Source organism: Agelaius tricolor, unplaced genomic scaffold (assembly GCF_023055355.1).
Source record: "Agelaius tricolor isolate 1412-34295 unplaced genomic scaffold, bAgeTri1.0.p SCAF_7, whole genome shotgun sequence".
NCBI lineage: Eukaryota > Metazoa > Chordata > Aves > Passeriformes > Icteridae > Agelaius > Agelaius tricolor.
The window spans coordinates 7,067,880-7,094,727 of NW_027269267.1; the positions used below are offsets into that span (position 1 = coordinate 7,067,880).

The 26,848-nt window shown below is 40.4% G+C and overlaps 1 protein-coding gene across 1 annotated transcript in view; it reads left to right on the plus strand.

The window, feature by feature from the left end:
* MAOB (monoamine oxidase B) overlaps window positions 1-26,848 on the plus strand; it is a 53,036-nt gene that overhangs the window by 1,611 nt on the left and 24,577 nt on the right. Inside the window, exons 2-3 of the mRNA XM_071430262.1 lie at window positions 16,465-16,559; window positions 17,399-17,536. Of these exons, the coding sequence (XP_071286363.1) occupies window positions 16,465-16,559; window positions 17,399-17,536 (233 nt within the window). The remainder of the gene's footprint in view (window positions 1-16,464; window positions 16,560-17,398; window positions 17,537-26,848) is intronic.

Here is a 26,848-nt window from a genome sequence, read left to right on the forward strand (position 1 = left end):
GGGAGGTCTGGAGTGATATCTCCTGTCCCATTGGGGATCTCCTCAGAGCACGAGGAGTGTGCACACATCCACAGATCCAGCAGTATCTCCTGCCAAACCACAAACAATTACTTGAGATCTGTTACTAAATGTGATTTTGTCCATCTGTTTTTCATATGGCTTTTAATTTCCACTATTTCCTTATTATAATTCTAGGAGTCTGTTTAACCATCATGTTAAGGTGTGCAGCATGCAATTTGAATGATATACAAAACACAGATAAAAAATCATAGGCATTATTTCCTAAGGATGATTCTCTGATAGCAAACTGCTGAATAATGTTTGACTGTTTCAAGTATGTTTATACAAACAGCAAAAATTAACCAGTGCTTTTCTATAAAGCACAGTGGATTCTGAACACAGTGCTGTGGCTAATTTTTAACTTACACTGTGTGTCACAGTGAAACTCAATTAAAGTAATTAGCTCATGGTAAATGTCTGTTCATGCCTTGTAAACAAAAACATTTCCAGTGGCATGGTTTTGTACAGCAGTAGTGCTGCATTCCCTCTGGTGAATGAGTTGGAGTGAAAGAGTCAGTGTAACAGCTTTTAAACTACCCTTGTTATCTGTGGTTGCCATGGGAATATTTTCATGGCAAGCCTGCACAGCCCACTCAGGTTTTTCTGGAAGAGCATCAGGACAGAGGAGCAGTGCTGAGCTCTGGTCAATCTGTACTTCACTCTTTGCCACCTGCAGCAAGTGGCAGGGGGAACAGTTTTCTATTTACTTCTCTTTACGCTAAATACCCACCAAACTGCTCCTGCTTTGTGCTGTAGCAACTTTTCTCCTCTCTTCCCACAAAGACTGGAAAAATATACAGGCACAAAAATTGTATTGACTAAGCACCCCTCTTCAGTCCCTTTCCTATAGCTGTTGTGTGCAGCCCCTGCTCACTTGTGATCACGCTTGTCTGTACATCATTGAACTTGCAGCCAGGTGATGGAACTGTGGTTTTAGATCTCCTTACCCTGATTTAGAACCCCTGCTAACATGCACAGCTGCTGCAGAGATCTCTGCTCCTGTCCACCAGAGAGTGAAGTGTTTGATTTTTAGAATGAGGCACCCCTTGGAGAGCAGGGTTGTTGCTGCTCCGCAATTCCCATGTGTTCCTTCAGAAAGTCTCTGGATCTGAGCTGCCTGAGGCTCTTCTGACCCAGGCTCTGTGGCTGCTGCCTGTGAAAACAAACAGCAGAAGGCTTTTGTCACACTGAGGTGTGCTCCAGCCCCAGCAAAGCAGGGGATGGCAGAGCAAACAAGGACTTGCTGTGCCAGCAGGAGGATGCACACACACAAACAGTGTCAGAGCTGCCCCTTGGCCATCTCCTTTCTCTTTATTTCTGCAGGTAAAGCAAGCTGTGCATTTGCAGGCTCAGTCCCTCCTTGGCAGCAGCTCTGCATGTCTTTTTATCCAGGTGTAATCAGTAGGGTTTAAAGACTGAAAACTTGATAATGAAATAACAGTGCAGAGGCCTTCACAGCCCTGTGGGTCTCTGTTCTTTTATCTGAAGATGCCACTTCCTTTGCTGAATAATTTTTAGTGTTTTTTACTGTAGGTTTGATAAAAGGGAAGAATAAAACTAAGGAGCAGTTTAAATTTTATGTAATGAAAATCTACTCAAAATTAGTCTTCATTTCTTTCAAGTCAAAGTAATTGGTCTGTGGCTTTTCTGAAGATGTCAGGTAATCTCAATAATATTGAGGATAATGAAGACCTTGGAGGAACAGGAGGATTTATTAAGGGTAGATTCTGTTTTATGGGTAAAACTTCAGCAAAAGCTTTTGAAATTTTTTTTTGCAACTGGTGCAGATTAAAAAGAAATATTTTAAAAGAAAATTTCCCAGAATCAAAAGGCATATATGAAAATGCTTAGCCACACATTGCATCCAGTGTGCCTGGTACTAAAGAATATTTAGATCAGAAGCATAACAGACCCTCCTAGAGCTGGAATGTGCATTGTGACAGATTCTTCTCTTTGCTTGGAGTCTTCTCTTTTACTTTGAAGGGCTCCTCCAGCACAAGGGTCAAAACAACTATGAGAAAACTATAAAGTGACATCATCAAACTTGTTTGTCTTCTAAATTGAGACACCAATGACTTCAAATAAAATCTTGAAATCTGCTCAGAGATTTTGTTTAAAGATTTTCTCCTTTTGTTTTCAAAAGTGTCTTCTTGTCCCTGCTTTTGTCTTGGGAACTGCTTTCCTTGTTTTGTTTTCAAGTAAATGATCAGATTTTATTCTAATCTTATGCCAGTCCTACTTAAGAAAATGCTTCTCTTAAATCTCTAGTGCACAGATTTTACAATCAAAGTGAGGTTAATTGATTTTTTTTCCTTAAAGGTGAAGTCTTTTGTTAATTATAGTGTTATTTGAAGTAATGCTTGGTGTTTTGCTGTTCACAAGCAACCTGCCATGTTCCTGTACGCTTAGAACCAAAACATAATGTAAGATAAAGGAATTCTATTGTTATGTTAGGTTTTAAAAATATTTCCATACCTATTCTTGCATTATATTGGTGCCACTGTGCTCTCTACTCTTCTTAAGCCTCACTTTTAATTTGTGTGACAATTTAATGTGCTATATAATTACAGTAGCTCTCACTGCACCTGTGAACCACTGTCAAGTTACTTTAAAAATAAAAACAAAACCAAAACATCCCAAAACAGACCAGGTGTTTTGAGGGCTATTATCTGATGGTATTCTATCTATTTAAAAACAGACTGATGCAGAGGGCAAAATTGTGTTTTAAAACAAATCTGGGACAAGTTGTAAGAAAACTATAGATGAAATACATAATATTCAGTAGATACTGAATAGATAGTGAGTAGATTCAGTTGTTTCTTTTTGCCCTCTGGTAGTAAATTACAATGTCTCAAAGCTCCTCCTCTGAAAAGATGGTTTACCAAACAAGACAAAGTTTATGGAGAACATTACTAGTCTGGGAGTCCTATGCTAGATGTCCATTTGGAGAAGAAAAAAACCCCACAAAACCAAACTGAGGGCATGGATGAAACAGCCTTTCATGATGAACCAGGCTGGATTGGTCAGTGGGAGGACTCTGGCCCTCTCCAGGGAATGTCACCCCTCAGGGATGCACTTGTGGCAAAGGGAATCCAGGACATTTTCCTGTCAGTTGTCATGATGAGGTTCTTGGTTCCCATTTTCAGTCACTTGTCTCTGTATCTGACAGCAGGAATTTATTCCTTTTGTACTCAACCTCTCATGGCTACAGCAGAAGGAGCCAGTTAGGGGGAATCTGCATTTGACTTCTGGACATTTCACAGAAAAAAACTTGGCAATGCACAGTAAGCAGAGCAGAAAGCACCTGCATAATGTTGTGAAATGGTTTAGTAGCCTAGGCAGCAGGGACAGCTCTTGTAATTCACTGTCTGAGACCTCCTAATTGGTCTGAGAGTTGATTTGATAAGAAGCTTTCCAGCCTACCTGCAGGAGCCATCTCATCTCACAGGGCTCAGGGTGATGCTTCATTAAGGAAAGGTTTTTCATTAGCTTATTTAACCATTATGAAAGCGTTTTGTTAAGGAAAGTTCATTCAGTATGTTCAGCAAAATGGGAGAACTACCATGGAAGGAGAAAAAAGGTAAGTTAGGATGGCAAAACTTTGGGAAAGGAATTGCTGTTATTTCTATTGTAGGAAATATGTTAAGCTATTAAGGGAAATAACTGGTAGGGAACCAAAGTTTATGTGCAGCAGTGGGTGTTCAGGTTACAAACTGGAGAGTCTACAGGATTTTCTTATCTGTGCTGCTGAATTGCCTTTTTTTTTTTTTTTTTTTTTTTACTAACAAGATTTTCAGGAGAGCCTGAAAGCTCTTTGTAAGGAAGTTCTGTGCATTTTTTGCTTGGACAACCACCTGCAGGGGTACTTTTAGTTGGTGAGATGTGAGAGATTGGTCTAGCACTTGACTAGAACCTAATCACACTGGAGGTGGTGAGTGGTGTTAGTCTGCACTAGGGAATTGGTTCAGATCAATTGTGTGATGTTCTTTCTGCACTATTTTTTCACATAGACATTTCCAGCTGGTTGTCTTGGGAATCTTAGTTTCCCTGGTCAAAGATAGTGACATGGAAAGAGTGAGTATTTCAATTTGTGCTCTTCTTCCTTCCATGAAGACACAGCTAAAAATTATTTACTTGGTCATCTTTGGACCAGAGATGTGCACCTGCATCCTCTACGTCCATCCTCTTTGCTTTCTCCTTGCCTACTTCTCTTTCTTTCATTTTCTTGTAGCATCAAGAGGTTGCCAAAAGATCACATTCTGCATATTTATGAATCACGATTTGCTCATTTTCCTCCTTGGCACCATCAAGTCCAGGAGTTATTTTAGAGAGATGCAATTCATTGTGCTTCCCCTGCTGTAAGGAGTGATCAGTGTCAGTCTCCAGCAAGCAGCACCATGTCAGACACCACAGTGGCACAGCTCTGGGTTAAACACTGGTGCCTGTGGTCCCAGTGGCTGTGAGGAGCAGCCCTCTGCTCTGGTTCCATCCTGGAGTTCTCAGGCTGTCTATGATGATCTCAGGGGTGTGTTGACAAGGATGCTGTAGACTGCTGGAGGTGCTCTTAGTGGTGTTTGTATGTAGTCTTATCCAAAGCTGGAGAGATGTGCCAAAAAGCTGTTTATTCATGTTTGCACTGCCTAAGGAGGCAGCTTGAGCAGTGTGGGCTTACACAGCCCTGACAGTCCCAGAGGTAAACTTCCAGTGCTGCTTGTATTATTGTAAACCAGCAGAGAGTTTGCTCTGTATTTATATATCTTACACAGCAGCTAATGTCAATGAATTAGGCCTTGCACATAATTTAATCAATTCAGAAGGCTTTTCTTCTTCAGAAGTTATTATTCTGTATGTAAACAATCTGGGGGATTTTGGCACATTTCCCACTGCCGCGGTTTCCTTCTCCGTAGCACAACTGACAACTGTAATTAAATAGTTATGTTATTTCATGACAAAAAGCCATGTTGTCTCTCTGCCCTTTCCTAAAAGGGGAGTGTTTGCCTTTGTGTTCTGTCTCTGTTCTGCAGCAGTTATTTCACAGGGTGCACTGATACAGCACTGAAGTTTGTCATGCTTATAAAAGTTTACTGAGCAGGGTCCTAGATTATTGAAGACCTTCCTTTGGATTTCCTTTGCTGACAGTGTGTCTTGATGTCCTTACAAACCATTTAGGGATGATTCTAAAATCAGTCATCATTCCTGAGGAATTGTAGTCATAGGAGAGTTTGGGCTATTCTCTAAAGGCCATTCTTCCAATGACCATTCTTCCAAGATCTTCTTCTGTTCCAACTGCCCTGCAATGAGTAGGGACAGGTTGCTCAGAGCCCTGTCCAACCTGGCCCTGAATGTTTCCACCACTTCTCCTGTCCAACCTGTTCCAGCTTTTTACCATCTTCATTGTAAGAAATTACTTTCTTTACATCTAATCTGAATCTACTCTCTTTTAGTCTAAAATCATTATCCCTTGTCTTATGGCCCTACTAAGAATTTCATCCTCATCTTTCTGGTAAACCTCTTTAGGCACTGGGAGCTGTTATATGGTCTTCCCAGAGCCCTCTCTTCTCCAGGCTGGACAGCCCAAGTTCTTTCAGCCTTTCCTCATAGAAAAGGTGTTCCATCCCTTGGATCATCTTCGTGGGCGTCCTCTGCACCTGCTACAATAGGTCCTTGTCTTTTTTGTAGTGAGGACTCCAGGGCTTCAGCCAGGCTTTGGTTTCTTGAGCAAATTCCATTCATCTCATTAAAGTTTCAATCATTTAATTTTTATATAGCCATTTTTGAACTTAACATGATTTTCCTTCTGGGCTGATAACCTATTTCATCCTTGTAAACTTATGTCAGGTGTTATTATCATTGCTGCTTTGAAGGATGGTGAAGATGTGGTCATTCATCTAATCCACTGGTTTTTTTTTTTCCCTTGTGGACTGATTTGTGTCTAAGGTTTATAATTTTGTAATGCTGCATTATTCTTGTTTAACATTTTTTTGCTGTTTTCAGGGGTCAGTGAGGCTGCACTATAGGCCATTGGTATTTAAACCACGAATGACTAGCATTCTTCTAAATAACCCACCCATGCTCTTGTATTTTTGCACAACTTCTCTGTCCTGTCAGTTTTCTGTTCAAACAGCTTGCTTTAAAGAAAAAACAGTATAAAAACACTCAGAAAACTGTATTTTCTCCATAAACCATTATTAGATTTGGGGTGGAAGGGAAGAGAAAGAAGAATGGCCATCAGGGTCTCGTTTGGGGAGGCCTGAATTCTGGATAAGTTAGTAATAAAAGAGGTGCTGAAAAGTCAGAGGTGCCTGTCAAGTCAGAGAGGAGTTGCATTGACCTAATCAAGAAACAGTGATAATATTATTTAAGGGAAAAGTAGGTTTCTGTTCCTGTGCCACCCACAGCCCCACAGGACTCAGCTGTGTGACTTTTGCGGGCTCTTAACAGCATCAGGAGCAGCAGCAGCAGTGGATGGAGAGCAAGGAACTGCCCAAGGAAATGATGGGCATTGGGATTTTTGTGGGGGGTCTGTGTGTGATTGTGTAGCAGAAAGGAGAGCAAGGGATAGGATGGGGGAAAGCAAAGTGAAAACCAGCCCTAGAAGAATGGGAGGTCTAGTCTAGAAAGTCTGAGACCTTGTGAGTTACTGGCACATCTGGCACAATAAATCACAGATGCATTAATTTTTGCCACTGAAGAGTCTGGCTGTGGCTCATTAAGGGCTTGGGCATCTTGCAAATATTAAGTTATGGTGGTGACCTGGCTTCTGTTGGCACTTCATTTTTCAGGTGTTTACAAAGTTCCCTGAAGTTTTGATTCATTTTAAAGCTGCTCATCTTACAGATATTACTTTGAACTATTCAACTTTTTCATGCTTTTCAGTTTCCACCCAGCTGGAAGTGAGGAGGGTGGGAGGAAAGATGCCCCTGTAGCCTCCTGCCTCCCAGGCAGCTGCTCCTTATCTTGATGGTATAATTCATATATAAAACATTGAATTGAGTCTGTTCAGTTGACTGCACACAGCAACAGCTGATCAAACAGCAGGTTCATGCTGTGCACCATGATTACCTGGATTACTAGGATAGCTTGAGTATAAACTGGGCTCATTTTTGCTTGAGTGATAAATCTGTGTTTGAATGTATTAAATATTGGAGCAAGACACCTCTTTTGTTCCAATATGAATTAATTTTTTATGAGGCAGCTTGGCCAGAGGCTGAATCAGTGTTATGCTAAATAACAAGCACAAATGAGGGAAGGAAAGGGTGTAAATGCATTTTTTCCCACTTTAGATATTTGTCTTTTATGTTTTCTTCACCATTTTTGCCCCTACACATTCTATCAGAATGGTACCATTCTAGTGGCAGCATTTTTTCTTTCACAGCAGAGATGTTTTTATGAACTGTTTGGCTCAAACTTCCTCCTGCTTGCACTTAGAGATGGATGGATGGATGGATGGATGGATGGATGGATGGATGGATGGATGGATGGATGGATGAAAGTCACAAGTCATCTTATTTAGTGCCTCTCTTTTGGGCTTCTCTAGATGACATGTACATTCTCAGCCTTTTGTATCTCACCTGGAGAATGGTTTGGGCTTTCAGCAGGCTTCATTCTAATTTTTTGGTTTTTCAAATAAATAAAATGTTCACAAATCCTTGTAGGCTTTACAATTTAGCCTCTGTGTGTGTGTGCACACCTTTTGTGTGTCTGCACCCCTTTGTATTTGTGGGCTGTGATGATGGTAGGAATTTCCAAAGAGTCTCTGGGGCATGGCTGTTTGGAAGTGACATTGAGAGGTGCTCCATATAAATCTGTAATTATTATGTGTGCTATTTGTGTGAAAACCATTAGCTGAAGATCAATTAAAATGTGAAACAAAATGAGCAGCCATGGAATGAGGACATGATGGGTCTGCTGGGCTTTGCTGTTGCCCAGCCTGGCCTAGGTGAACACCTGTGAGTCATTAGATACTGAGAAATCTGGGAAATTACAAGTCAATCTTTAATGTCAAGATATGAGAATGATAGTCTGTTTAGTTTTTAAGTTCACTTCTTCCACTTGATTTTGTTGTTTTGAGCATTTACTTTTCTCAGAGGACTAAAAAAAAGAATTCTTTGCTTGAGAACAAGCAAGACTTGGCAAAACAGATAAGCATTTCTCTTCTGAGGAAACTGTTGCATAATTTTACAAAATTTTCCAGATGCAGCTTAGTCTTTTTTTTCCCCACATTGCTGTGTATGGAAGGCAAAACTATTCTTCAGAGTAAATCTGACTGGCATTTTATTTGCTTGTAGATCTCTTCATAATAGTAATGCCTGGAAGGATGCCTTTAGGAAACTGCCTGTGTAGACCCTCAGCCAGTTCACTGTGCTCAGCTTTATTTGATCCAGTGCTGTGATCTGTTTGCTGTAGTACTTTCAGTTCTCTCTTTTTTTCCCCCCTCTATTGTGTCTGTTGTGTTTTGAGGCAGCCCAGTTTGTAAACTAGCAGAAAGGGATGATCTAAGCTAAAGGAGGCCCTGGGACTGAGGGTGTGTGATAATATCAGAGTATAAATGATAATTATATTATTAATATTATTATTAATATGAATTTTCCCAGTATATCCTGGAGCCATAGCAAAGGACATGCAGAAGGTTTTTGGGTTTGGTTTTTTTACCTGACTGAAGCGTAGGAGAAGAATTCTGACATGCTTTAAAGTGTGAGGTGGCCATGGCTGTCCATGACAAGTCCATTAAAAGAAGAGAACACAGTAAATGATTGATACCAGAAATCCTCAACCTTTGAAAATCTGGAGTGCCCACCCAGTTTTGTCAATATGAAGTTTCAGGGGGAACTTCAAATGTAAAAGTGAAGTGGAAATGAGGGAAGCCTTGGGCAGAACAGCTGTCTTCAGTACATAAGGCTGGGTAGCACTGAAAAGGTACCACATGTGTTGTGTTTCCACCCAAATGTCACAAATTGTCTTCATCCCATGCTTGGCAGGGCTTGAGCTTAACACCCCTCAGCTTTGGTCATCTCACTCATATCTGCCCAGGCTTTGTATCACTTAACCAGCTGCAAAGCTTGGGACAAGCATAGGCTGCATGTTTGCAATTCTGGTTTTAAGAACTTAATAAATGCTTAATAAATGCTGCTCCCTGCACCGTGAATGGATCATCCATGAGCTCTTACAGGGAGAAGAGATCACAGAAAGCTGGGACTAGAGTTTATGCTCCCATGATGTCCCATTAACTCATGGGGATGCTCTTATTGACCTCGGTTACAAGATTACAGAATTAGAGTTCAGACAGAAAAACTCATTGCTTGGCTAGACAATGAAATGCCAACAGAAATAAATTATATTTGCTCATAGAGTGCTGTATCTTAGCCAGAAATGTTAGGTCTTTTGTACAAATATTTTAAGTAAATGTACATTTTAAGCAGATAGGTTGATAATGTCTCTTTTTGCTCCTTGGGGTTTCTGAAACTGTAATTTTGTTGTTTTCCCTAGCTCTGTAATGTTCTAGGTAAGTGATATTCATTTTAATGGCATTAATTGCAGCATGGTGATACAGTTTAGGAAAACAGAAGATCTCTCCCCATGGCCAAAATACTTGGGTCAAAAAAGAGTTGCTTTTCTGGTCTTTTTTGCATTCTTTTGAAGGTAAGGCATGACCGAGAGTGACAACTTACATTGGCCCAGCTCTACCATGGTTGTAGGTTCTGAACTATAAGTTTTGAATTTTCTTTGGTATGATTGAATCAGATATCTAAATTACTATTGTTGAGATGGCCCAAATTAGAGAAGTTAAAAGGTTGCCTTCACACTGAAGGCACAGAATTCTTCACAAGAGCAGAATTCCTCAACCTTTCCGTAATGTGAGGAACCTTACAAAACAATCCTGTACCACCTTAACTCACCCAGACCCTGGTTTTTTGCTTTTTTGTTGCTGTTGTTGTCTTGGTTTTTGTTTTATTTACAATCCATATCTCTAATGCCTTGCAGGCATTATTGTCTCAAGCCATTATTTCAATTAAAACCTTTTGTCTGGCTGATGATGAGTGACAGAGCTAAAGGTGACCAGTGCCAGGTTCGATCTCTCAGAGGTGGAACAGTAATCAGATTGTGCCCATTAGAGCACACACAAGACCAAGGCAGTTTCTATTAAATTGCAGTTTCTAGCCCAGCAATGCAATGAAGGAGCTGTGGAGCACCAAGGAGAAATCCCACTGGTGCAAAATGTCTGCTTGGCTGTGGGTGAGGTCTTCTCCCTGCTCCTGCCCTCTGTCCCTCCAGGAACACAGGGACATGGAAACTGTCACTAATGCTGGTGGCACTGAATCACAGGATGTGGTGGGGACATTTCTCAGAAGGAGGTCAGAGAGCCCTGAGTATAAACAAGGAGGGTTTTTGTTTGAATTTTTGAGTAATTAGGTCTAAGCAGCAGCAAACTGGATTCTTCTGCTAACTGATCTGATTTTTACATGCTTGAAACTTAATTCCTGATTGATGGAGTGTTTTTTCTTTTTCCCCCAGAATTTACCTCACCTGTTTGGGGCATGTTCCTCTCAGTTTCTTCTTATGGACCTCATTCACTGTAGCTATGTTGACCACTAAATTGGTGTTCTCTCCAAATGTCCTTCTGCAGCATTAACAGATGGATTTTGTTTCTTTGGGTACAGTGCAGCAGTTTTGGCCAAATTCATTTATTTGCTGCATGTATTTTGCAAGTATTCCTGAGCATCAGTGGTAGGTCAGGGATACTGTACAAAGACATCTAATAGTGAGGGAAGTTGTACTTCCCATGTGATCCCACAGCAATAGCAGCTTCTGTAACTTTTTGTAGGTTTTGACAGATTTCCTGGGTTTTTTTCTTAACATTTTAGATACTTCAGGTGGGGATTTTTTTATTTGTTTATTTGGGTTTGGGTTTTTTTTTTTAGGGTTTTTTTCTTTGAGACTCATCACTTAAATTAAGAAAAGAAGTGGCTTTTCTGGTGAAAATCAGACATATTCAAGATAAAGAAGAGGAATATGAAGATCACTAAAATAACAGCTTCAATGTGCTAAAAATCTATGGACATCCATCTGTTGAATAATTGAATAATTGTGTTAAAAATTCTTGAGTTCACCTACCTTAGACCCTGAACTGAAGTCTTGTTTGTCTGTATATAAACAAAATGTTTCCTTTTTTTTGCTGTCAGTCTTGTGAAACATTTCTGCATCCCACAATTTCTCCATTAACCCCGGGGCAGAGGACTGTGCTTGTTCTGCAGGCTGTTATCCCATTTCCAAGGTGCATTTTTGGGCACATCCTGATGCTGAGCCTGGTGCAAAGTTTGTTTTCTGCTCTGGGCTGCATCAAGGCTGCTCTGCCCTCTGGCCCTGTGCAAAGCAGCCTCTGCTCCCTGACATCTCTGCAGGCTCAATCATTTAGATGTGGCTGAACAGGTTGACAACCAGGAAAGAAAAAATCCTTTGCAAACATATCTTTTGTGTCAAAATAAATACAGGGAGGAAAACGTTGGCAAATTCCATGAATTGGAGGAAGTTCTGCATTAAGAGCTGCAAGTTAATACAGCACAAGCACAATGACAGCATTTCTTCCTGCTCAATGTGCAATTTTAGTCAAAGGGAGGAATTTTTATGGTCATAAGGTGAACAATTTTTTTTTGTGCCAGCCATTTTAGAAGCTATTAATTGAGTGCCTGTGGCTCAGAATTTTCTTTGCTCCCTCCATGAATTAAAATTTAGAACTCGTAGATGATTTTAATAATTATATAAGAGAAGCATTTTTTTTTTCCTAGAAAGGAGATAATAATTATGGAGGAACATGATAAAGTTGTGACTAATGCAGAGAAAGTACAACAGGAATGCCTTCAGAAATTTACAGCTTTTCAGAGATGCAACTTCCAGTCATGTCCTTTCTAGTGTTTTTATTTTTTTTTTTGTGACATGCTAAGATTAAAGGGTGTTTCAGTAAAATTGCTGATTCCAGGCAGAATAGAATGGTGTTATTAAATTTCAGGGTTTTTTAGAAACTATGCTTTAAAATACTCTTTAGATAGTCAAATATATTTGATCATAGGGCTACATTGTAGGGCACATGGGGGTCAGATGAAAAATGAGATTCTTATCACATTTGTAAATTCAAATATAAATATAATATTTATATTATATATAATACAAGTATATGTAATCCAAATAAACACACACACACACAAATATATAAATATATATAATAAAGGTTGGACTCTGTGATCTTGGAAATATTTCTAAGCTTAATGATGCTATGATTTTATTAAATAGCAGTTTGGATATTTTGCCCTAGAATAGGTATTTAAGATTTTCTGTTTTAAAAACTAATTAAAAATCTGAATTAATCATTCTCTCAGGATAAGAAAACTGTTGATGTTAGGAAGTGAGGTTGTAATGAAACTGTTTAGTGAAATGGTGCAATTTAAGGTGTTTAGTAGGTACAGAGACATCAAGAAAGAAAGAAGTTGGAACTGAAGATGAAATAATTACTGTGATGATTACATTTGAGTCCACTCTATGTGAATGCAGAGTGCTGCACGATGGGGAGAGGAATGATTTTCGTGACTTGAACTTGTGTTATAAGATTCTGGGGGAGGCAATCTCCCACCAGCATCTCTGGGTGGCTGCCTTGGGTACCAGGTTGCCATGGTGACAGATGGAGGCTTGCCCGGTTAAGCATCCTCTAAACACGGTGGTATTTTCAATCTGGGGCTTCAAATTATCATCTTTGCTTCTTTGTTTTTTGCATTAATTACCTGCCTGTTGGTTCTTTGAGCAGAACTGCAGATGAGGCTGCTTAACTGTTTGATTTCTGCTGTAGCTCTCTCTAAATATCTATATATGGCTCTCTGTGTGGAGAAAGCTGACCTGTGCTGGAAACTGCATCCAATTTCTGTCTTCTGTGAAGTGGTGGCAAAAGTGGCTGAGCCCTTATATTGCAATTCAGATCTGATTCTACTGAAATGCTCCTGGGGAGCAGGGAAATCTGCCTCTGGGTGACAGAATACTGTACATAGGAGCAATAATAGCACCAGTCACAGTTTTGGACGGTTTTTGAATTTGAATGCAGCTCTTTGCCTTGCTTGTGAAGAATGGGGACAATATCAAATATCTGCCTTTTGTTAGTGATGTGTTAAAGTGGCAGGTAAGCCAGAGGCAGAGCTGGAATGTGAAACGTGTGAAGGGTTAAACTTCTCCAGAGGAGACCTTATATCATGTGTGACTGATTTTTCCAGGCTTTGCTTCACAGGTATTGTGTGTGCTCTGTTTGCAGCAGTTGAGGCACAGAGAGACCACTCTGCCTCTTGCCCAGAAAAGAGGCTGTAGTTTGTGGGGTTTTCTGCAGCAAACCTCAACCTCACGCCCCAGTATTCACATTTTAGTGTTCATTTCCCTTTTAATATGCTTTTGTTGCTGTTCCTGGTGCCTTCCCTGCCCTTGTACCACTTTGGGTCAGAGCTCTCCCTCCCAAACATCCACTCCCCTCACTGTTATTATAGTGACAGTCCAAGAGCCCAATTGGGGGCTCCAGGAATAGGTATGGAGTGATGTGGCAGTACTGTGATTCCCAATGTGTGAGACACCAAAACCAGCAACATTTCCACCTGCCACTTGCACTGTGATGTGGTCTCTGTCACCAGCAGCCTTGAGTTATCCTGTTCTGTGTGTGCTAAGAGACCTACTTTTGTCTTTTGCTGTGCCCTCTGACCCTCCTGATCCTCTGCCTTTGCTTCTCCCATCTTTTTCCTGTTATGTGTTTGTGATGACTTCTGCAGCAAACTTGTGCCCAGAACAGAGCTGTGAAGTGGCTGAGAGGAAGGGGGGGACCAGCAGCCCTTGAACTGATCAGGTGATGCTTAGTTTGGAACCCTGCAAACTGCATCTTCCAAGCCCCAAGGACACATCCCGGCCCCTCCAGAGATCAGATCTGCTGGAGGATGGGCATGGACAGGGCAGTGAGATATTAATGAGCCTGATCCTTCCCTCAACACTGTTCTGCATTTTGTTTTTGCTTCAGGAAAGAGGAAACTCCCATGGTCCATCTCAACAGGTCCATGTGTGAATGTGGCAGGGGGTGGGGGAAAGGTGGCACATGCCCCAAAATGGGGAGTAAATACTGGGTAGGTGCAATCAGGTGGATGAAAGGTGCAGGAGGAAACGAGGAGGTGGTACCTGGGCTGCCAATCAGCTGCAGTTCAGTGGCATCTAGAGAGTTATCCTTTTGCAAACTTCTCTGTTGGTTCAGGTCCTGGGAATAAACTGCCCTTGTTCCCAGCTGCACTGCAATGTTTATTCATTAGATTTTAATAAAGAAAGTCAAATCTCATATCCCTTAATCAGTGTTGGTAACTGAATGCTATTAATTGATTACTCAATACCTGTTAGCATGAAAAGCCAGCAGAGACCTTCAGTGACAGCAGCCTTCAGTTTATGCATTCATTCTGTAAATTATTAATAACTGCTATTGATCCTCTCACAGCTGATGAAATATTTGTCTTTTTTGAGAAGTAACTTCTTTTTTTTTTCTTTGACAGATAAGCCAGATTTATTTAGGAGATTTGTTGCTTATTTTTTCTCCAGGAGCCAATCTCTCTTTGCAAGTTTTTTGAAGGGGTTGTCCATGTTTACATACCATGGCTGTTTCTGTATTATGTTCTTCCTTGGTCTCTTCAAATATTTTTGAGTGTAGTCAAGGCCACTGATCCAGCCAGATGTTTTTGCAATATAATTTCCTCAGTAGGAAGTATGGAAAGACCTTTATCAGTTTCATTACTGGTTTTCTCACAAAACATTTACGTGAAAACCCAAGATAAATAAGTCCATGAAACTAGGGGGAAAAAAAAAAGGCAGGAGGGTATGATGTTTTAATGGAAACATCTGCAGCTGTTCTTTGGAAAATGTCAAATTCTTCAGATAGGTCTACACTATCGTAACTTTTTTTCCTTTATTTTTTATTATTTTTTTCAGATGGACAAAGAAAGAGCTTAACTGCAGCACATTGCAGCAGTTTCACTACAGGGCTAGGAACAGGACTGGGTTCTCCTACCCCCAGTCCATGAGTTGGTGACCAGAATGTTCTGTAGCCTCTCCCCAGGACTGCTATATTTTCTTCCTTTTCATTTCATTCAGTCCTGCCATGTTAGCTTGAGCCATCTGTTTTTGCTGTCAGTTCTTTTTGCCATTTCTTCCACGGCTGCTTTCTGCTTGGAACAATCTGTTTGGATGACAAAAACTGCATGTACTAGGACACACAGAGGGAGCTGATTGCATTCTCATGGTAACAAGGCAGGGAGCCAAAAGGAGAGATAAATTATGATGTATGAGTGTAGCTTCCAGCCTGGCCTCTTGCTGAACTTTATTCAACACATCCTGTTGGTTCAAAAGGATGATACAGCCTGCTAGAATATAGCTCTTGTCCTACTAGAAATTCACTTGTAGCCAATGTAAGCACCTTGGTTTATTTAAATCTCAGCTTGTGTGCTGAAGTAAAAGGCAGAGGTGCTCTTAGGAAGTTGAGAGGTTGTGGGCTGGGTTCCCTCCATGTGCACCCTTTCCATTTCTCTCCATTCCCACAGCAGCTTGACACACTTGCTGCAGGGCTTGACTCTGACATTTTCCACTGCAATTGTGAGGATTTATGACATCCACAACTAAAAAGAGATATTGCCCCCTCTATTTTTACTGTTCCTTCACTTGGGTGTCTCAGCTTCAAGAGTCGCAAGATGGAAATAAAATGTATTAAAAAATGGATGAGAAAAAAGCAATTTTTTGTGGTAGACTTACCCATACTTTTAATTCTTGTTGTCACACACAGCTGCACATTCTATCTCTTAGTCAGACCATGTGTTCTTCTGGAGATGAAACCTCTGACCTGACTGTGTGTGGGAACTTTGCTACTGAGCTCAAAAATATTCAGAACTGGAAAGAGAGAGACATAGAACAAGTGTCAGGAAAACTTCATTAATTTAGGACAATCCTAATAATACTTCTTCCTTTTTTGTTGTTTTTGGGGTTATATACAAATGAAATGTTGGAGAGGACAGCTTTCTGTTTACAAACAGTAAAGTTTGTAGGTTCCCTGCCTGGCTGGGTGACCATCGTACCAAGTCCCGGCTGATGCATCAGAATTCCTGAGCATGTGGTGCAAAACTTGCTCAGCACATGTAAAATTGGACAACAAACTGTTGAATTAGGTGGGTTCAGTTCCTTTTGATGATTATTGGGTTTTGAGGGTTTTAATTCCACCACCTAACCACTCTGGCATAGTGTTTGAGTGAAAAATTCAGGATTTGGATGGACAGCTATGAGAGTATTTACATATCAAATCACAGTAGCTGTGCAGTGTACACCCAGAAGTATTCTTTAATTGCTTTTCTTTTTATCTTTTAGGTCTCTCAGCAGCCAAGCTACTGACTGAGTCAGGCTTGAATGTGGTGCTGCTGGAAGCCAATGACAGAGTTGGTGGAAGAACTTTCACCGTAAGGGTAAATATCCCCAGAGCCATTTGTATCCCACATATTCATACTTACAGAGTGTGCCATGTGGGGAAAAAATTCTAGAGTACCAGCAGGTGGGAAATTTCCTCGTCTTGTACCAATAAGAGAAGGGAAAGACTGGTATGATGGTGGGGACAGAATATTTCTGTGATCTTCAGGCTCTGGAGTCATCCACCTGGGATGGAGAACACAATGAGCCAAGTTCCAAATTCATATCCTGGGGAAAGACACTGCAGAAATCTCTGTGGAAGAAACACACATGAGGCCAACCATGCTGTGCAGAGTTTGAGCTGAGCTGTGGCATGGCCCATACAGAGCGGTGTAGGGCAGGGCTAGTTGGAAACTAGAACAACTCCTTTCACTCCTTTCTTCTGCTCTGTCTTGATGTGAGACACTCCCTCTCATTCTGCCCATTAGAAAATCTTGCCTGTGCTGCTTCCTAGGATAGTGTGTTCTAAACTGGTCATTGGTGAGATGCCTGACTGAGCAAGAGCTGCACAGATGTCTCTGACTCTCCTCTCTCTGCCTGCCAGGCTCTCTCCTCTTCTTAAGGCTGTAATGTAACAATGGGTCACCTGTTTTGGTTATGAACTCCAAATTATAATCAACATGCTGGTTATGAACTCAGTATTCACCACACCAGAACTCTAGCAAAGAATTTGTTTTCCATGGGAAGATGAATCTTAGCCAAAAATGCCCTGGGAGAGGATTTAATTTCACTTCATTCCTCTGGATTTTAACTTGGGTGCTATTTACAAAGGGCTTATCTCTTTTGCTTTTGCTTTTTTTTTTCTTCCCCTTTGTGTGTGTTGTGTGTGATAAACCAGAATAAGCAAGTTAAATATGTGGACCTTGGAGGAGCTTACGTGGGGCCAACACAGAATCGTCTCCTGAGGCTCTCTAAAGAGCTGGGAATAGAGACATACAAAGTGAATGAAGTTGAGCACCTGATTCACCATGTCAAGGTAAGAGATGCTCTCAAGCTGCTGCTGTAAACATGAACATCGTAGTGATGTCCTTTCTCCTTGTTTCCTACTCTTGCTGCAGTGGAGAATACCTGTTTGAGTAGGCAGCATCTGAGTTTGTTGGTTAAAAAAATCAGCGCGTTGATAATGAAATCACCAACAAATTACTATACTAGTACAAATTATGACACACACACATATTTATTTGTGTACCCTGTGGGTGCCTCCTGTTAGCTCATGCTGCGGTTCAGGTTATATGAAAGCTCTCAAAAAACTTCCTTGTTTTGACTCTGGGTTTCATTATGTCCTTAGGAAAAGCCATTCTGCCATGACTGGCAAAATATTTGTCAGTGATGTTTGATCAAAGGTTAAAGACATTGACAGGTTTTAAACTGTGACTCTTCTGTGTAGGTCAGCTCTGATATGCACTGCCCAAGGTGTCTGAAAATCCCTTTCAGAAGTCCTGGAGGTATCTCCAGGAGGCTGAAAGTCTCCCAGGATGGGCTTCCTGAACCAGTGACATTTATTATGCTGATGAAAGGAACGTGAAAGGCTATGTCTGGTTGTGCTGATGGGGAGACTTAACATGCAGAGTAGCAAAATAGTAACTGCAAAAGGCTCTGGGAATCAGACAGTGTTGTGGAGGCAGATCTGAGCCTCCACATGGTCTGAAATAGAACAGCTATGGCAAAGCTGTTAAAAAGCCCACGTATTCTCAGTAGTCATTCTCCAAAAGAGCATCCTTTCTCCTTTCCTGATATAGACCAGTGCTGCACTTGCACAGAAAGGAAACTTTCCTTGTTAGACCAAGGAAGTTAACTCTGGATTTCATTGTATGCTTAGGAAAAGCCATTGGGCAATGACTGGCAAAATATTTGTAGTTGATGTTTGATCAAAGTTTAAAGACATTGACAGTTTTAAAAACAGCAACAGAGAGAAGATGTCCTGTCATGTTTTCCATTATTTTTTCTACTCAATTGTTATTAAAAAAAAGTGTTCTCAAAGTGATTTGCTATGGTGACTGTCTGTAATTACCATTTCTGTAGTAGAACTAATGGGTACTTCTACACTGCTCTGTTGTGTGTGCCTCTGGCATTGTTTTCAAAGCCAAATTTTCTGTTTGTTCACAGTTTTTAGCCTTCAAATCTCCCTAACAGTGATAGGAGGTCATGCCACGAGGGGAAACATTTGACATGGCCAGTCAGGATGCCCAGCTCTTCAGGGCAACCTGCTGTCCTGAAAAGCATGGTGGCATTCCAAAATACTGCCAGAAATCACTGTTTATTGGGGTTGCTCCCAGTCAAGTGTTGAAAGTCTCCAAGGAGAGAGATCCCAGCTGCTGGCTGGGCACTCCCAAGCCATGTTAAGAGCCTAAAGGTTAGATGGAAACAGTTTGTAGGCTCAATTGCCTGTAGGAGTTCCTGAATAGAGGAGGGAGAAAACTGTGTGCCAGAACTCCCTGCTAGCCAAGCAAGAGGTAAAGAGAAGAGATAATTCCACAGTCAGCGGCACATCCTTTGCATTTTGTGAATTCATTCATTTAAAATCCTTTATTTCCATTTTCCTCCTGTGTTTATGCAATTGTGGGGAATCATTAACGTAGTTGAAGAATTACTCACAGTTAAATAATTGGCATGTGAGCACTATATAATAAACATATGCACTGTCTTGTGGCCAAATCTTTAGCATTTCATGTATCTTCAACACATTCCTTGCAGGTTTCTGAACCACTTGTCCATGGTTCCCCTGAAAATGTGCAGTGCTCGTGGGTTCCTTGAAATCTGGGCAGTGCTCCCAAGCTGTAGATTCAAAATACACAAAGGGCTGTGTCCCCTGTGTGAATTTGAACTCACATGCTGACCCAAGCTTTGTGACTGTGGTCAAATGTAATTAAATTCTGGACCACAAAATTATCCGAGCCCAGAGAGGCAACGAAACCTAAAGGTTCAAATTCTTCTTTTTGCTGCACAAAAATCAGGCATCACAGTGCATCTTGTAAAATCAGCCACTGTTTTTACTTATACCCAAAGGCAAAATAAAGCCTTTCATGGTTAATTAAATTCGTTTTAGAGGCTTTTTAATACAAGTAATATATGCAGCTTCTTTGTACTACAAAATGAAAAGAATGCATTTTGTTGATCTCTGGGTGGGTCTCTGCTAATTAGGCTTTACCAGCTTGATTGGGTTGCATGGTTCTTTTCTCCTTTAATCTTTTTTAATGCCAGGTTCTATTGTGAGATTATTTTTGGTCTTGCTTATATGACGTGTGATATTTTCACAGAAACTCAAAATTATGTTTCTTCCCCTAATTTTTTTTTTCTTTTCCCTCCACTTGTTAAGCAGCCTTTTTCATGGTCTTTGAAAAGAGATTAGTATATTCTTTTCATTTTTATAAATACTGGTTCATCAGCCTTAGTGAGAAAATTAGTATAGCTCTGTAAGTAGTGTTTGGTAGGCAAATTGTTGCCTGAACACCACTGATTTTTCAATAGCCTAACTGAAAGTAGGTTCATAAATCCAGATTTAAGAAGCAAAAGCAGAACTGTCTGAGAAGTCATCACCTCCTAACAGTTCTCCCACTGGACTGGTAGGCAGATGTAAAATCTGTAAAAATGCTTCTTAAAATGGGAATAAATTCTTAGCTGCCCAGGAGAGGACTCAGGGTCCTACCTTAGATATGCACATTTGCTACTTTTGACTAGTGGTGTTTATTTTCCTCACCAAAATGACAGTTTTTGTCTTTTAAAAAAGCAAAGCTAAACTATAGTCCCAGTAATTTTTACCATGTAACAGTCTCTGGAAAGAATGAAATATGAATTCATATTGCCAGTTATTGTGGGGGTTTAATTAACAAATTTTCCTTGTTAATTCAAGCTGCACTTCACTTCTGTGGAGTCTCATTAGCTATGCCAGCTTTCTGCATTTTAAAACACAAATTTACCATATTTTCAGTTGTAACACAGGTTCATTCTCCAAGGTAACTGTGGAACTGGTTTGCTCTGCAATCCTAAATGTCTGTCAGGAAACATTTATTTGTATGAATGGCTTGCCCAGTGAATGTTTTTACATGTTTCCTTCATGTGCTGTGGGGATGATCCACTCTTTATCCAGCTGTGGTGCCAACTGAACATCCTCTGATCCTATTTTCTACCAGATCTTTTTATGGGATAATGCCATTTATGCTTCCTGGGAATTCCTTATTATAAAAAATGGTAGAAACACTTGTTCCTTCTAATCTCTGTGTTGTCTCAGGGCAGTACAGTGGATAGTGCTAACAGCTGGCTGAGGTGGCTGGTACTTTCACAACCTGTTGCACCTGAAATATTCCTCTTGTGGTTATAATTGAGTTGTTTCTTTAGTTGTTTTTTCATCAAAAAGGCCCCAGCACCCATCCTGGGGGTCTTTCATGTTAAGATGCTGGGGGAAATATGAAGCATCCCCTCCCCAGTCACTGGAAAAGTTCTTGACAGCAACTTGCCACCCCATCATTCCCTCAGTTAAATTCCCTGTCAGAAGATGGAGTTTCCTCATGCTCATCCCTGTGCCAGCAGCACTGGCTGGAGGTGTCTGAGTGCATGCCATGCCCACTAGAAGTTTGGCACCACTTTCATCCAAAGATTAATAATTGACAGCTCTGGGGAGAGTGATAATGGGAACCCTGCCTGCAGCAGCTCATGAGGGTGAATATTTAATCCTATGCACACAGTACTTTTAACCAGGACCCCAAATCTGCACTGATTTTGCCAGGTTGCCTACTGATCTACAGTAGACTTGCAGAACAAAATTTTACAGCCCTCTTGGGTGTCATTCATTTTCATCACTATTGTGCTTATTAAAATGCAGTTTGCAGTGGTCATGTTCATGAATTAGAAATATGATGGTCATGTTGTATTGGGATTTAATTAGCAGCTGGATAAGTGACTGCTGTGTCTAAAGCTGCAGAATTTAGTGGTGTTTCTTCTGTGATATCTGTGATATATGCACTGAAGCTAAGCAATATGATTTATTTAAGCTTTTCACCTGCCTTGTCTGCAAGTCTGAGGGCAGTATCTTCTGGCATAGTCTGTAGTATAGAACATAACTGCTTAAATGCATTTTTGAATGACTTAATAAAAGTGCTTTCATTGTTCTTTGGATATGTCAATTAGAGTGCAGTCAGAGAATGGAAAGACTGTGAGACTCAGGGGCTATCAGTTTATATGAGGTGAAATGGCCTCTTGTCTTTTGTTTTCTCTCCTTTTTGGTGGCAATTTGTGAACAAGAGTTTGGGGAACTGGGAAGAAGACATCTGAATGTTGAAGAAGCTGGGCATCTGCTCTCTTGAAAGGGAAGCCAAGTAAATTCAAAGACACTTAAATTGCTGCAGGGCCTTGGTAGTGTCAGGTGTCATTACTGGAACACGGATCTATGTTATTTTAACCCTTTACTGGAGATGGGGATGCAGACATTCCTGCCATGAGATGTTCTGTCATTATCACACCCACTTGTAGCTTCAAAAGTGAGTCTGAGGTGGTCAAGCTCAAGTTGGTGAAAGCATCTTCCAGACCCCCAGAAGGGATGTCCTTCAGTCAGAGAATGAAGAGCAGCTTTTGGCAGGAGTGTAGGAAAAGCTGGACTTGTTTGGTCTCACTGGACCTGCCCTGTGAATAGGGAGGCATCTTCCCTTTTCTCCACATCAGCCAGCTAGCAGTATTTGCAAAAAGAAATCTCCTAATTAGGACTTTTTAAATTAAAATATAGATATTTGGATTAAAGCAGCTTAAAAGAAGCAATTATGGACAGGAAATTTATAAAGTGCTATCTGTTAATGGGGGCTGTAAAGCAGGGTCTTGCAAGGGATGTTTATTGATCAGGAAGATTGAAAGGAAGGCTGGAAGCTGTGACCTAATGGTAGCATGAGGATGAAAGCAGTAAGAAAAATGAACTGTGGATAAAGTATGCAATTCTTAATTAAATTTGAGGGGAAAAAAATCTTCCTGAGTCTTAGCTTTCCCAGACTCCACGGTCTGTTGGTGAGGAGACAAGGAAAAGGACTTGTGCTCCCACCTAGATTATTTAATTGAGGCTGCTGGGAGGAAAGCTTCATTGCATCTGATTGTAGAGGGGATTTTTGTTTCCCTTGAGAAGCTGATTAATGTCTACAGGAAAACAGAATTACAGAAATGTATGTTTAATACTGGAACAACTGGCTGAGCATACTGGGTTTCACATGTCTGTAAAATTTTATGTAAGTTTTCATATTTTTAGTGACCCCACAGTCATGTTCTACATAAACCCAGTGTTCTAGTTGTGGGACAGTGTGTCCACTCAGTTATGCTGTGGGCAGATGCTCTTTTCAAGCTTTCTTTCAAATGAAGCTCCACTTTTCCTTTGTTTTTATTTGTTTATGCCCCACTTATCTGGTTTTTAGAAGGGAAGGAAAATTTTTCTTAAGACTTATTCTAGAAATGCTGAATAATTTTCAAAATATTTTATTCATTTTGTTGACTGGTTTAATTCAGGTGTTGAAAGCCACATACAAGCCCAGTATCAAAGAGTATTTAGAAACAAAGTCCCTATAAATCTGTGCTTCATAAGATATCTTAATGTTTTTTCTAAAGGTGTTTTTCAGTGTCTGAAAACAAAAGAAAAATCTCATTCTAACAGGAAGAAGAGTTGGTTAATTATTTTCAGAGCTGATTGGAACAAATAGTTATGTATACATAGTTATATATAGACTTTATATTCAGAGCAGATCCTCAAGATGCTCAATTTCACTATCTATATCACTTCAGTGGTGTTTCTCTAATTCTGCTTTTTTTCAAGTATGACAAGTATTTAACAGATTGCATGACCAGTGCAGCAGAGTGAAGATGGACTTTATTTCCATAATACAACAGAAACAAGTTGTTCCCAATTAGCTCCTTTCCTTTTCAGAATGCATATTTCAAGCCACTGTGTCTGGGCTCTGCAACACTTAAAATGGAATTAGTTTTCTTAATGAAATTCCCAAGATGTGTTGGCATCCACAGCTGATGAACTCAAATTAAATATTGAAAGATATTTGGATGACATTTTGGCATGTTTTAATGTTCTAGCTTTGCACCATCAGTTATAAGGATTTTTCTGCTGCAATTAAATTTTCTAACCTACAGATCTTCTTACCTTTAGAATAGTATGGTCAGTATAGTAACCAGCTGAGCATTTGAGATCCTGAACAGTTTTGCAATGAAGGGAGTTCTATTGAAGCTCAGCTCTGTTACAGTTTCTAAGTTGGTTGTAAAATCCCTCTAATTTTGGTCCAGCTACTTTCCATTTTTTAATTGAGAATTATGATTATGCAAGAGGCTTAGTCTCAAAAATGTCTTGTTAGAATTAAAACAAAAAAAAACCCCAACCAACCAACAAACCCCCAAAAACCAAAAAACACATACACACCCAAAAAACAACAAATACACACATACCCCCCAAAAAAACCCAAAAAGCCCTCCCCAAAAAACCTAACCAAAATTATACTTTTCCATAAGGCAGCAGATGAGAAACAGCATCTGAGACAGGTGCAGAGTTACAGCCTGAATTGATGCTTTTCTGTTTCTGATTTTCCTTGTCACAGCTTGGGATTTTACGGTTCCTGAGCTTTGTATGAATGGCATCACTGGGATTTTAATCTGGGAAAATGGGATGTGTGTGCTGTACCAGTGCTGTGAATCAGCAGAGGGCACTACGTGCCAATAAACCTGTCTGGCTGTGAATTAGCATGCAGAGTGACAGTCCTGCTGAAGTGAGCCTCGGTTAGTCCAAGGTTTAGATGGTTTAGCTGGGGGAATATCTGTGCTCAGTGAGAGCTGACTTTATTTATAAGGTGTTTATACTGTGCTATGAAAAATGCATGGATCATTGTCACCAGGGGCTTCAGTTCACAGTGCTGCATCTCACTCTGCCACTACCTGGGTGCATAATGTTTAGGGGAGCCTGAAGCTGTCCTGGGCCTGCAAAAGCAGATTTTCTCCTGAGAATCCCACTCTGCATTAAGACACTGATATTTCCTGGCAGTCCTTTCCCATTTGCTCACTGTCACCTTCACAGGAGAAGGCACATGAGATCTGGTCCCTGTGCCCCCCTAAGTGCTGGGGCTGATATTCAAGGGGCTGCTGATATTCAGTTGTCATGTTAGGGGGTTTTTCCCCCTGTAATAACCCATTTCTTAAGTCAGATATTTGAACTGAAACAGACCTGGTGTATAAAGAAATCTTATTTCTGCACCACTTACACGGGTCCATCGTAACTCAGGCCAATGTCTGTTGACGTGAAGCAGATGGCTGAGGAAAATCTATTGGGAATTGTAAAGTTTGTGACAAACACTGGGTTTCTCATTTCCCTGCTGGTTTATTCCTGGGACAGCTGGGTTGCAAGAGTTTCCTCCCTTTAGTTTCATCTTCTTCAGTGAGCTTTAGCCCCCACTGCAGCAACAGCCTTTGTGAGCAGCAAGTGATCCATGCAATGGCAGTGCTGATGCTGCTGTTGTGGGTTTTTTTTTGGAGCATTGCAAGTGGCATCATGAAACCATTTCTAAAATTTTACATGGAAATTATAAAAGGGCAAGAAATACTTCTGAGCATCATAGAACTGATGTTGAAATACCGTGTCAAATGATTGGAAATGGTGGTTATGGTTGACAGTTTTATACAGCTCTGATTTAGGTATAAAAGTATTTTAAAAGGAAATGTTTTGTGCATCTTGGGGCATGCAAGTGCCTTGTTATTCTTTAGAGATTACACACCACCAGGAGGCACAGAGAATGCTATTCCCAGCAAATAAGCAAATTCTGCCTAAATATCAAAAAGGTTTTTGTGTTTGCAAAAATGCAAATTCAGCACGAGTGAAGCTGAAATGTTTTGGTTTGTTGGTAACTACTCTGAGCCATCTGTAGTCTCTCTTTGCTGCTGCTAATTTTGCTTCTGTGTAGAGCCTAGTCTGGCAGTCTCTTCTCAAACAAAATTCTGATTGACAGCTCCTGGAGTTCTGTTTGTGCAAGAAATAAGGATCAGGCCTTAGGAGATGACTTAGGAGATCTTGAAAATAACTTTCACAGGAAACTTGCTAACTTTGATGGCTGTTTTTATTTTTTTTTCAGGTAGGAGTTCGTATTCTTTATGAGACTTCCACCCCAGATTCCTACACAAGAGACATAGCCAAGGTTTTGCTTTTGGCAGTTCAAATGCAGTGAAATAGAAGAACAGTAAAACAGAAATATGGTTTGTGTTTCTCTTAGCCTGCGCTCATCAGGAAGCACTGCAGGGAATTCATAAGACTTGAGTTCACTCAGAGGGGATAACTGGGTTAGGGTTGCCTCTGGCAGATCAGGAAGCTCAGAACAAAATCAATAATTAGAATAACCCATTCTGATGCTGTCCTGGTTTTCTTGAGCACAGCAGTATGCTTGTTTCATAAGCTAAATTTGGGAAATAGCAGGTACTTGAAACCAAACTGATAAGCTCTGGCTTTGGATACTTGCAGGATGCTGACGCTAATGAAGGCTCCAGAGTGCAGAAGAAGCCACAGCAAAACTGATTTTTTGAGGTCATAGGGTCAATTATGGAATTTTAATGTGCCCCAAATATCTAAAAGGTAATTTCCAACATGGTTCAGATGCTATCACATGGGACAGGAAGGCACTTGGTCTGAGAGGTTTTGCTCTTTTGTCACAGCCCTTTGGCAGCCAAGTATGAATTGATGTGTGCCCCAGTGTAAATTGATTCCATATGAAGAGATTTCTTAGTAATACCCAGATGTTCATGCTGGAACCAAATGCCTCTGATGCAGCAAACTTTTTCTGTTCATCTCCATCTACAGGGATATATTTTCCTGATTCCAGATTTTGTTTTCCTGATTCCAATATTTTCATACAGTTGAGTACAAAAAATATAGAAATGCACTTTGATTTCATGCTGAATGAAAAAAAAATAAAGACAACCCTCCATTTTCTGGGTGAACATGTGCCATAATGTCCATCCTTAAATTGGAAGTGCTAGGTTTAGTGGAAGGTTTTCAACCTTGGTGCCTCTGCCACATGAACTGACTGGAGATCTTCTCTGGCTGTGACAAAACTTCTGATTGAAAACTTCAAAAAATTTGATTTTGGCATTGTAAAAACAATAATTTATCCTCCAAAGCACTGCAGAATTAAATTGTTTCCTTGTAGCTACTTCTTGTCTATTTACCAAATAATTAAATCCTTTCCTCTACATTTTGCTTTCCTCCTAGCTTTCATTGCCTTGGTGTTTTTGACAAGGATTCCATTAGGGTCTTCTTTGGTGAAAAAAAGGTTCTTCT